Source organism: Phoca vitulina, unplaced genomic scaffold (genome assembly GCF_004348235.1).
Source record: "Phoca vitulina isolate PV1807 unplaced genomic scaffold, GSC_HSeal_1.0 scaffold64, whole genome shotgun sequence".
Lineage (NCBI taxonomy): Eukaryota > Metazoa > Chordata > Mammalia > Carnivora > Phocidae > Phoca > Phoca vitulina.
Window position 1 is genome coordinate 7786855 of NW_022589767.1, and position 12813 is coordinate 7799667.

Here is a 12813-nt window from a genome sequence, read left to right on the forward strand (position 1 = left end):
CTCTTGCTCTCTCTGTATCTCTGTGTCTCGAATGAATAAATAAAATCTTAAAAAAAAAAAAAAAAAAAAACAAACCTTGGTGTCAGCATAAGGAATATAGTCAGTAGTACTATAATAATGTGATACGGTGACAGAGTAATGTCTAGAATTGTTGAATTTACTATGTAGTACACCTGAAACTAATATAACATTGTAAGTCAACTGTAATTCAATAAAAAAATAAAAATAAAAAGCAGCTCATTGTCAAAATGTCATCAAGTCAAGCTCAAATATGAATTTTACTCCGTGAATTAAGACAGTGTTTTATAATTCATGTTTCCAAGTTTGATACGGCTTTGCCACCAGAAATTCCTAACTCATTCCCAAATTCATGCCTGAAATTTCACTGCCATTTTTTAGCTGAGACTCTGCATCCCATTGCTGTTCTTGGCTCCTGAAAAGCTTGTTAACCCAGCAGAAAAGTCTGGGTAATGTGAAGTTATATGAAGAGTAAGCTTAAGATTAATGTTATTTCATTTATGACTTGTTTTTTACATAGTCTGCCTGACGTGTGGGTGAATGAAAGTGAACGACATCAATTAAAAACTAAAGTAGTTCATTTATCAAAGCTACCCAAAGATACTGCCTTGCTTTTGGATCCAAACATATACAGGTAATTTAATTCTTGATTTGATGTTTTACTTTTTGAATTGTAATCGTAAATCTCCCTAAATTTTGGATATAAGGTTAGGACTTATTTTTAAGTACTGAATTTCAGTACCAAGCATAGTTTGCTTTCTGGAGCTTTGTATATGGAAATTCCATCACAAACGTTTATAAATTTGTAGGATCCAGAAAGATAATATTTTGGTAAAGTTTATATGCCACTTTACTTCCCGATTTATCTTATGTAGCTTAGATTGTAATATATATAGTATTTTGAAAATAAGTGCCTTTTGTTTAAGTATGTAATTCTTTCTATAATACCAGACTTTTGTGGGTCTGGGAATATATCCCATGTGCGCTAAAATACCATAAATGGTTGAATCTTTAAACTTATACTCCACCCAAACTTTTTAGTAGAGCAGTTTAAATATTGTTGTGTTTGTTTTTAAGAGGTAGCTCAGTGTTCACGTTGCTAATAACTTTCTGATCTGACCTTTGTTTTAGTGTGCTGTGCTTATGAAGGTATAGGGGGGGAAGGAGAAGAGACCAACATTTCTGACTATGTGCTGAGTCACTTTGCTAGGTGCTTTACATATACTTCATCCTCACAGCAGCCTGTGAAGTAGGTGTTACTATCTCTGTTTTACAGATTGGAAAACTGAGGCAAGAGTTTAAGTAGCTTGCCCAAGGTTACACAGATAGTATGTGACTGAACTCTCCTTTCTGCCTCCATCCAAATGACATATACTAGGGTGATTCAGAAAGTGGTACAAATGCTTAAAAGCACTCTTCATGAGCAAACTTCCTGTGTTTTTAAAATCAGTTTTAATTTGATATGTATTTTGCATAGGGATAGGTTGAATAAGAATATAAGATAGAATATAATAATTGAAAATCCCAAATATGAATTTTAGCTGTCATAAAGAGACCGTGATCTATGCCAAATTCTGAAGCAGTTAAACACTTTGAAGGTTCTGTTCATTCTATGACTCAATTTTTGGAATGTTATTCAGTATAATAGGATTTCTTATAATTGGAGATATCTTCTGAGAATGAAATTTTAACATAATGGGCCTTGCCATGTGGAAACATTGAGACTCTTGAGTTTTCCCTACTCCCCTCCCAAATTTATTTTAAATGTCTTCTGATGAAGGTGCTAATAATAAGTACCATAAAAACTTGTTTTTTTGTGGGATGAACTATGTTAACAAGAGGTTAACTAGTGTAGTAAATAGTGAAATTACCTTAAAGGAGAAGATTGAAGAAAATCCACTACCAAAAATACGGGAAAGTCACGATTTACCTTTCTCTTTATAAGAAAATAATTGAATATTCTTTATTTACTGGTACTTAATTTAGGGTTTATTTCTGCTTACTCTTTGAAGGTAGTAATTAAAATTAGCATTCTAAAAGAGTGATATTTTGGGAAAGCCACCCTGCTATTAGAACTGGTTGTAAACATCCCTTAGGCAGAGGGTTGACAAAGGGGCATGAATCTTAATTATAAGATTCAGACTAACTTCTGTGTTTCTGCCCTGCATTCTACTTCCCCCTCTCTAAGGGTCTTCCTTTTTCACAGACCAGCTTATTTTTGTAATTCTTGTGTATATAGGAAGCAAATTAGATATTTTAGTGAATATTTTTAGTGACTTAAAAAAAAAAAAGCATTCAGGTGCAGAATTACTGTCCAAAAGGGCGTAGGAATTCCATTGCATGTTCTCAAAAGTGTACATCTACAGTTCTTATGGATTTCATTTTTGGGTAATGAACATGTTCTTAAGACATATTAAATGCATCTGTGGAGTTAATTTTCTTTAACTGTATTTCACCCCCCTCCTCCAATCCCTGCCCGGGTCTTAACATTTAATTTTGAGTTTAAACTTTCATGCTTCTACTGTTCGGGAAATTAGAATTGAGTCTTTCCTAAAGTGGTACAGATTAATAGAACTGGCAACGTTTGCTGTGGTGTAACATGTGAGCAAGGGCTGGGTTTTGATTTTGAAAACTTGTGAAATGAGGTAAAAAAGCATTTGTTCTAACTTGTTTTAGGAGAATTACTTTGTGGCTTATACACATCTCAAAATGAAACCATGACAAACCTTCCAAAAACATACTAACTTCAAAATGAAACTAAAAAGAACATAATTTATTTAAGATTTAAGCATCAGTTTTAAAGTCCTAGTTGGTTAAAGTGCATGTGTTAAGCATGAGAATCTCTTTCAGAATCAGGTTACATAAAAAGGATTTATTAAAAAGCTGTATTGGGTAACTGAGTTTGCATCCATTAAAGTGTGAATGCTTTGGAAATAAATTTTAATGATCAATGATTATCACATTGCCTATATCTTATTTAATGTTTTTAATGTCTCTTGTAATACTTAATGTGTTTTGATTCAGTTGAATAAAAGAATATTCCTTTTCTCTTTTTTTAGAACAATGCCGCAGAAGAGGTTGAAGAGGTAAAAAATAAATAAATACATAAAAAGCAAACAAGCGGGGACACCTGCAGTCTTAGTCACTGACAATGGGTTTAGTAAAAGTTGCACATTAGAGTCAACCCCTTTCCTTTTTTTTTTCTTAAATCCAGTATTTAGAATAATATTTATGCTTAGTGTAAACATTCTGTGAATGAAGTAGGCTCTTCTGTGGAATATATTAATATATTACTGTATATCCACATTTTCATGGAATGGTACTGTGGGAGACTGAGCAAACACTCTTCTGGCAACTTAGTGGAACAGCTTCTTAAAGGCTTTGCATGCTTGCTGCTTTAAGCTGCTTTTTTTCCCCCCTTTTAGCGATTACAGTAGTTTATATTGGAAAGAAAACAATTACAACATGTGCCCTTAAAAATACCAAAAGCACTGTAAGGATATTTGTCTTGACAGTGTCTATTGATTTGAAGTCATATTAGGAAATATTTAGACAATGAAAATTATCAAGAGATAATTTACCTTTCAATTATGATAAATAGATGTGATTGGTTGCCATTTGTGTTCTTTTGCAGAACTCTGATAAGAAAAGTGTTCAATTTGTATTTAAGCAAACAGTGAACGACATTTGCAATCAACTAAAAATTCGTCTATCGAATTAGGGCTGAAAATTTCTGTTAAAGAGTGTTGCAGTATGTCTGGTGGCTCCCTTTTCAGGACTAGGGTTTTCTCATGGAGTACAGTATGTTAATATTTACCTATATAACTAATCTGTTAATGGTTTTTGAAAAACCTCTATTTCAAATTATTTGAATAATCCTCATATTTTCATTTTAACCTATATAAGCCTCTAATTTTTTTTTTTTCTGAGGAAAGCATTTGGTTTATGAGTTGTTTTTTCTTAACGTAAGAAAAATTGTATTCTTTTTTTTTTTTTTTTTAAGTTTTTTCAAACTGAATCCTTTATGCACCAAAGTTGGTTTTGAAAAGGAAAATAAAATCACTTTCTTGCTTGGTAAGCAAGAGGCCATATGGATTTTTTTTAACTTACAGAAATGGAAATATGTGTAACTTGTTAGTATTGTATCAAACAAATGTTGCATAGAGATAATAGAACATTGCTTGTAAATAATTCAGCAGATTTGTAATATATTTTTATATTATGAAATGTACTGTAGATGTTTTTCTAGAGGCATGAAAGTTAAATGTATATATTATGGGTAGAAATAATATTGAAGGATATTGTAATTCACTAGTGCTGCCAGAGGAATTGTTAATAAAGCACCTTCTTTAACAATAAATGTCTTTGCAGACTTAAGGGACTATGTACTACTGTTAATATCTATAAGAACAAAACACATTGAACATCCTTCCAGAAAGTCTTTGAGGGAGGACCTATACCCATAATAGAATTATGGCACTCATTTCTGACAGTGACCGTGAAATCAATTATTTCCTTACTGTTGGAAGGACATATTGTAAAGTATATGTGGTTATATGCAGTCAAACTGCAGAAAATACTCCTGATTGAGGAGTTTTCACTTTACTACAGTGATATAAAAACCAGCAATTTTTACACTAAATTTTTTAAAGAATAGACAAAAATATAGAATTAAGCCTTTGGTTCCAAAATGGGAAAGGTTCCATGATACATAAGTCATTTCTCATTTACTTTAAAAAATTTTAAAAAGAATAAAAATTATGGGAGACTTTATTCGTTAACAGTGGGGTAAAGAGCTATATACATGAAATGAGTCATATAAAATTAAATGAAGTGCAAATAAAAGCACTGCTACTAGAAGACATTCTGGAATGGTTGTTTAATAAGGGTATTATCCATTTGATCTGTAGCAAATGTGATTTTATTTTTGAAAAGAAAAGAAAAGCAGTGTGTTTTACTTTTTTTTTTTGTTTTCTTTTGCTTAAGCACTTCATCAATTGCTTTATTCTGTATCTACGAAGTAATCTGCAATCTCCTTTGTTCTTTTAAAATTTTGATTTGTTATAAAATTGCCAAATAGAAGTGTTTCAGATATATAGTTTGTACCTGTATTTTTTATTTTATTGCCTCATGTTCTTGTAAGTCATTCTTAATTGACCGATGATTGTAGACCTTGCCTGAGTATTTTTTCTAATAAAACAAAGCAAATCACATTTAGCTTCAAAATTGTAACAATTCAATTAAATTTTAAAACGACATCTGAAATACACATCTCATATTTTCTTTAAGGGCACAGCAAATAAATTAGTTTTTTCATTGTTTGGAAATATTTAGATGTCAGAATCAAATTTCATGGTTATTGATTAGCTAGCCTCTGAGTACTCAATCACTCATGGTACTTTGCTGCTTATCTGACTTTGGTCTGATACTATATATTAACACACCAAAAAGAATATGGAATTAAAACGAAATAGTTTTATAACTTGTATATATACATGTATACACACATGCAATTAAGATTGGGAAATAAGTGTGAAAATTTTAACCAAAAATAGTTCATTTAGTGATGTTTACCATTTATATTCTTCCTCCTAACCCCCATATATGATGTATTTGGAATATGGCACCTGAAATTATCAGTCTCTTATTCAGAATCCATTGTATAGTTCAGCAGCAGGCAAACTGCAGCCCACAGGCGTATCCATTCATGTCCGCGTTGTCTGTGACTGCTTTCTCCCTGTAGTGGCAGAGCTGAGTAGTGAGAACAGAAGGCCTGCAAACCCAAAATACTTCGTCTCTGACCTTTTAAGGAAAAATTTGCCAGTTCCTGGTGTAGTCGATAAAATTTTTGAAAAAACACACCTAGGTCACACAAATTAATCTACATTTTAATCTTACAGTACTAATTTTGGTAATAAGCCAGTACAGTAAATTTCAGTGAAAGTCATTTATACTTTTCAGTAAATATTGCTATATTAGGTACCTGCAACAAATGGTGTTTTTAAAAAAAATTTACATTGAATTTCTTAATAGTTACCAACATTTCACCATTTGTGTTTTTGTATCCTTAGGACTAAATGAGATTTTGTAAATCAGATTATATTTAAATCATAAGGCACATCTCCTCTATATAAAAGAATTTTGGAAGTGGAAAATATTGTAAAATTTAAAGTTGTTTATTTTTCTAATAAACTTTTTCCTATATAAATCTTCCCTAAAGTGGACACACATGACTTCTGAATTTCAGAAGAAAGGAAATTAAGATGGAAGAGTAATTACCTCTCAATGCATATTTTAAGATTTGTTTTACTCTGATTGAAAGCATTGATAATCATGTCAGTAAATCTTTGACTGTAAAACTTTTTTCCCTTTCACACCTTAATAAAATGTTTTAAATATACAAGTACTCTTAAAAGGATTAGAATTTGCCACAGTTATTTAAAACATCTTTTATCGTTTGCTATTTGAATTCTTGTTTTAATAATATATGATTAACAGAAGTGTTAGATACTCAGATAAAATTTAAAATGGGAAAATATGGTTGAAGTCTGTAAAATAGTTGGTGGGGGCTTTCTATATGCTTAATATTTTTTTTTTAAGTCTTTAATACCTCTGCAGAGTTCTTTAAAAGGCAAACACAAATTCTTAGTTTAGGTAGCTTCTCAGTATGAAAAACTGATATTTATCTGTAAAACAAGGCCTAGGGTTGCAGACCTACAAGGAAATGCTAATAAACATATAGTCTTTCTTAGAAAGGCAGTTAAATCCTGTATATCATTTGAATGTTTTGGAGTTTTGTTTTAAGACTTTATTTTTAAGTAATCTCTACACCCAACACGGGGCTTGAACTCACAATCCTGAGATCAAGGGTTGCATGCTCCACCGACTGAGCCAGGCACCCTGAATGTTCTGGGTTTTTTGGGAGAGGTAATGGTACATTTTGAAAATGAAAAATATTCTTCTAGAAGATGTAGAGACTATTTCTTAAAAGGATAAAATTTATTAGAAAATTTTGTACATTTTTTTAAATTCTTTTTTTTCTTTTTAAGATTTTATTTGACAGAGAGAGAGACAGCGAGAGAGGGAACACAAGGAGGGGGAGTGGGAGAGGGAGAAGCAGGCTTCCCGCTGAGCAGGGAGCCCGATGTGGGGCTCGATCCCAGGACCCTGGGATCATGACCTGAGCCGAAGGCAGATGCCCAACGACTGAGCCCCGGGCACCCCCTTTTTTTTAATTCTTAAAGAATCTGTGACTTGGTGGAGGATTTTATAATTCCAGCACTAACAGTTTCATATTACTATTTTTTAAAGATTTATTTGTTTATTTGGTGGGGAGGGGCAGGGAGTAGGAGAGAGAGTCTGAAACAGATTGCGCTGAACGCAGAGCCAGACGTGGGGCTCGATTCGCGACCCTCATCACCACCCCGATCACAGCCTGAGCCGAAACTGAGTTGAATGCTTAACCGACTGTGCCAGTCAGGCGCCCCAACAGCTTTAATATAAATAAGGGTCTGCAGCATTTTTTTTTTTTCTTTTTAGGTTAAGAGTATTTTGTCATTTCTAATGGTGGTTATGAGCCTCGGGAGCCTTAAAAATGTAATGAAATACTGTATTTTTATTTTTAATTAAAAAAACTTAAAATATTTACATAGTCCAATTTATTTTCTGAATCAGGTTTGCATAGTATATAATACATGGTTCTATTACCCTGAAAATTAAAAAGGAGTTGTAAGTAGCTACAGCAGTAATTACCACATTTTTTTTCTAGGTCAGTATTCTTTTCACTATACCAAACTGCTTTTTGCAATGTGTGAGAAGAAATAAATGTACATTGTAATACCACTGTAAAGTCGTTTTCAGTGTTTCTGCCGTAGCCAGTCCCTAGCATGATACATGGCACAAAATAGTCTGTAAAATAGTCCGTTTGTTGAAAGAGTGTCATAGGTGAGTACTTGTTACAGGAACATATTTTGGAGAATTATGTCCATAAAACACCAGTAGGGTTGAAACAACCTGGCTTAAGCCACACTGTGGTAATGTTTATGTACCTTTATTTATGAACCTACAAAGGGAGCTATACTTCAGTTTGAACATTCTCAAAGGATTATTGGTGTTACATATTCAATTGTAATTAACCATTTTGGGTTTATTAAAAAGGGGCTCAATTTAGTTTTTGGTAGAGCTCCATTTTTTTTTTATAGTAAGACCTCAATTTATGATATGAATAACATTTTTAAAAATTTAAATCCAATTAGCCAACGTATAGTATATACTTAGTTTCAGATGTAGTGTTCGGTAGTCAGTTGTGTATAACCCCCAGTGCTATGAGTAACATTTTTAAGTAATAACACTACTTTGAAGGAGTTACCGAGTATTTGATTTCTTTATTTAATATTTTGTCATGGTCCCAGAGCATTGTCCCCCAAAGGACCTATTTTCTTCTTCAGTATTTATATGCTTCTGCTAAAAAAAAATCTCTGCATTACAAATCTTAGGAATTTATTAAGAAATTGCCAAGCACTTATATGTTCCTATTAAAACCATTTCAGGAATTCATTTATGCCTAATACGTCTTACATAAGATTATTACATTTTGGGCCTTTTTCCTTTTAGAAAAACAGTTTTCTTAGAGACTGTGTAGCAAGGGAATAATAATAGATTGTAAAATGTGGGCATTTACTCTTGACAGCTGGGCCCAGTGTAAGTAGTTTAGTATAAACATCGTCGAGCATTGCAGAAGAGTAGGTCAGAAGATTCCAAGGTTAGGTCTTCCTGAATTTCATAAATTAAGAGAGCCTAATTGGTTATCTTCTTAATATTTAAATATTTTCTTAATACCTGCATAATAGCTTTAAAAGAGTGTAGTGTCATAAATGTCATTCTTTATAGAAATTAAGAAACTTATTTAAGTTTCTGTGTATCTCCTCTGTGTATGTTCTTCCCTAAATCAACCAAAATACCTAGTTTTCTATTTAAATGTAATTCAGAATAGTCAGCACTTCATTCAAAATTTGTCTTCAACATCAGTAGTATTTAAAAAATATATTTTAGTTTATTTATAATTGCCAAAATGAAGAAATTAATAGTGTAGGAAATAGTGATAAAAGTGAAAATCCTCACTTTCAACTGACCACGCTTTCCTGGTCTCCAGATAAATATTTTGTTGAATCCTTCCCCAACTACTTCTGTGCTTGCTTCTTAAATTGTTACACACTCAGTTCTAGGATTTGGCTCTTACTCAAGACCTCTGTATAGATCTTTATTCTTTTTTATGGCCAGGTATGATGTTCCATAAATTATCTAGTCATTCCCTACTGGTTCACATTGTTTACAGATTTGCTGATTAATACAGCAGCATCCTTGAAAATATCGTTGGAGAGATTTCTATATTGTAGTCTCCTGGGAGGGATGATTAGCTGATTTAAAGAGTTAAATGAGTTGTGTCTATTTTAAGTTTCGGTATTGCCAAAATGTTTTCCTGAAAAGGTGCTGCCAACATAAACTGTCAACTGGATGTGAATGTGTTTTTCCCCTTCAGTGTACCAATACTTAAATATTATCAACCTTTAAATTTTAGTCAGTCTGAGGTGGAAAAGTGGGTTATGAGAATTTCCTGGGTTTGATTCTCAGTTCAACTGAAAACTTTGTGGTTTTGGAGAAGTTGAACTCCTTGTGTCTGTTTTTTCATTTGTAAATGGCATGCTGTTATAACTTGATAGGATTTTATACTCCTTGTTTTGATGAGCATGGTTTGAAAGAGTACAGTCTTAATCTTTATATCTTCTTACCCACCTTTTTTAAAAAGATTTATTTATTTCATTTTTTATTTAAAGATTTTATTTATTTGACAGAGGGAGACACAGCGAGAGAGGGAACACAAGCAGGGGGAGTGGGAGAGGGAGAAGCAGGCTTCCCGCTGAGCAGGGAGCCCGATGTGGGGCTCGATCCCAGGCCCCTGAGATCATGGCCTCAACCGAAGGCAGACGCTTAACGACGGAGCCACCCAGGTGCCCCAAAAAGATTTATTTATTTTAGAGCATGCGAACAAATGGGGGAGGGGCAGGAAGAGGGGGACACAAGCAGACTCCCTGCTGAGCATGGAGCCCAACTTGGGGCTGTGTCCTATGACCCTGAGATCATGACCTGAGCCGAAATCAAGAGTCTTAAATGACTGAGCCACCCAGATGCCCCTATATCTTCTTATCCCGTTAAACCCACTCTAGATGCATCTTTTCTTGTCATTGGAAGAAATCTCATGTAAGTTCCTTCATCTTTCTGATTATTCTTGGGGAATAAGCTCTCCAATCATGTGTAATCACAAAAATAAGCTCATTTTCATCTTATTAACTTCAATAAGTATTTTATCTTTGAATCAGTTTTAATTGTACAATTAGGTGAGTTTGACAGATGCACATAACCGTGAAATCAACAACAATTAAGACACATTTCTATTGCCACCCATAAGTTGCCTCTTGCTTGTCTGTAGCGTGTCCTCTGCAGCCCAGCCCAGCCAACCACTGAGCTATAGTCTCTTAATGTAGATTGGTGTGCATTTTCTGAAATTTAAATAAATAGAATCATACAGAATGTACTCTATGGTGTTTGGCTTTCACTCAGCATAATGATTTTGAAATGGAACAATAAATACTCTAAATATTTACATTTTCTGCTTATCTAGTGATCACATTTTTTCTGTGTTTTCTATTTGTATTTTAAGTAGGTAGTGGGGGCACAAAATTATCTGAACTCTTCGGACTTAAGATTATTATTCCAGATCATTACTTGAGATTTATTAAATAGAAAAGATTTCTGGGATGTGATTAGGCACTGTTAAAGATATTTTTAAGGGAGTTTTTAAAAATCAGTTACCTGTTTAATCGTAACTTATTATCAGTTTTTAAGGTAGTTGTGTGGCCTAAGATGGAAGTCTTTAGGTATTTATACTGGAGATGTTAGAGCAAGTATTTCTAGCAAAGAAATTTGTTGCTGTTGTACTAGGGATGTCTTGAAGTTAACTGTTAGCCTTCAGATTTAATAAAATATTAATGGAACACAGAATCTTAAGAGTCTCTGAAAGTGTAAGGCGCTGCTCTGGATACTAGGGGTTCAGCAGTGAACAAAATAAATGTTCTTGATCTCATGGAACTTAAAAGTGTGTGGATGGGAGATGACAGGCAACATGTAAATGAGTAATACGTACAGAGGGAGAGAGGTGGTATAATTTCTATGAAGGAAAACAAAATGGAGGGAGGGATAGAGAATTTGTGATGCAATTTAAGTAGGATAGTTCATTAAGTCCTTATTGATGGGTGATACTTGAGCAAAGCCTTGGAGGAGCTGAGTGGGAAGCCATGCAGGTATCTGAGGGATGAGCATTCCTGGCAGAGAGAAGAGCAAGTATAAAAACCCTTGAGGCAAGGTCATTTATTCAAATACACATTCGTTTCTCACGTTGTCCTAGCATGACTGCAGGTATTGGTGATGCTGCATTTAGCAAGACATTAAAAAACATTAAAAAGTAATTTTATCTTTGAGGAGATGGGAAGCCATTGGAAGGATCTGAGCAGAGAAAAGTTATGTTCTGCATTGTTTTTAAGGGGTCATTCTAATGACTGAAGAATTGACTATAAGGGAGCAAAGACGGAGGCTGGATGAGCATTTAAAAGGCCGTAAGTATAATCTGGAACCAGAATGCGTGGTGGTAACAAGTTGGAACTTGGAAATCCATTTGGAGGTAGATTTGCTGAGGCTTCAGATGTGGTATGGGAGTTAAGAATGTCTCCAGGTTACTTTGGCGTGAAATATTGGAAGGCTAGAACTACCAGCCTCAGTAGTGATGGGAAAGACTGCAAGATGGACAGGGTTTGGGGAGAGCTGAATTAAGCTTTGAATGATTTATATTGGGCTGCTTATCAGACAGCCAAGGCAGAGGTATCATGAGTTAGAGGAATTTATTTTTTTCTTTAAAAAAAAAAAGATTTTACTTATGAGAGAGCGTGCGTAGCAGGAGGAGCAGAGGGAGAGGGACAAGCGGACTCCACGCCGAGGGCTGAGCCCAACACGGGGCTTGATCTCAGGACCCTGAGATCATGATCTGAGTTGAAACCAACTGAGCCACCCAGGCGCCCTGAGTTAGAGGAATTTACAGTGGAAATGATTTAAGGTAGAAGACCGGTGAATGCAATTTACATACTTTCTTTGAAAATCTAGGTGAAGTTGCTACACATTCATAAAGATGAGTTTATCATTTCACTTCCAATGAAGAGTTTATAAATTCCTTGAGAGTCGGCTTGAGCAAAAGCAGGACCCTGGGCGCTTTTGGAACAAGCGGCGAGCTGCAGTAATTCCACCTAAGGCCTGGTAGAAACAGATACTACTTGATATGCGTACCAGCTGCCAAATGGTGGTAAAGAATGATCAATGGTTCAAGTTGATTGTGTTAAAAAATTTGAGTATAGCGGGGCGCCTGGGTGGCTCAGTCGTTAAGCGTCTGTCTTCGGCTCAGGTCATGATCCCAGGGTCCTGGGATCGAGCCCCGCATCGGGCTCTCCACTCAGCGGAAAGCCTGCTTCTCCCTCTCCCACTCCTCCTGCTTGCGTTCCCTCTCTCGCTGTGTCTCTCTCTGTCAAATAAATAAATAAAATCTTTAAAAAAAAAAAAATTTGAGTATAGTAAGACAACTGCTTATCCTTACATCCTGTGTACCAAAACCCAATTAAATCACTTTTTTTTTTAACATGGGAATGTTTTATCTTATTTTGTTTTGTTTTTTGAAGATTTTATTTATTTGAGAGA

The 12813-nt window shown here is 34.4% G+C and overlaps 1 protein-coding gene across 1 annotated transcript in view; it reads left to right on the forward strand.

Moving 5' to 3' along the window:
* Window positions 1–7005, forward strand: part of AEBP2 (AE binding protein 2) — a 69162-nt gene extending 62157 nt beyond the window's left edge. Inside the window, exons 7-9 of the mRNA XM_032391703.1 lie at window positions 539–652; window positions 3078–3104; window positions 3653–7005. Coding sequence (XP_032247594.1) covers window positions 539–652; window positions 3078–3104; window positions 3653–3698 — 187 coding nt within the window. The 3' untranslated portion in view covers window positions 3699–7005. The remainder of the gene's footprint in view (window positions 1–538; window positions 653–3077; window positions 3105–3652) is intronic.
* The last annotated feature ends 5808 nt before the right edge of the window (window positions 7006–12813 follow it).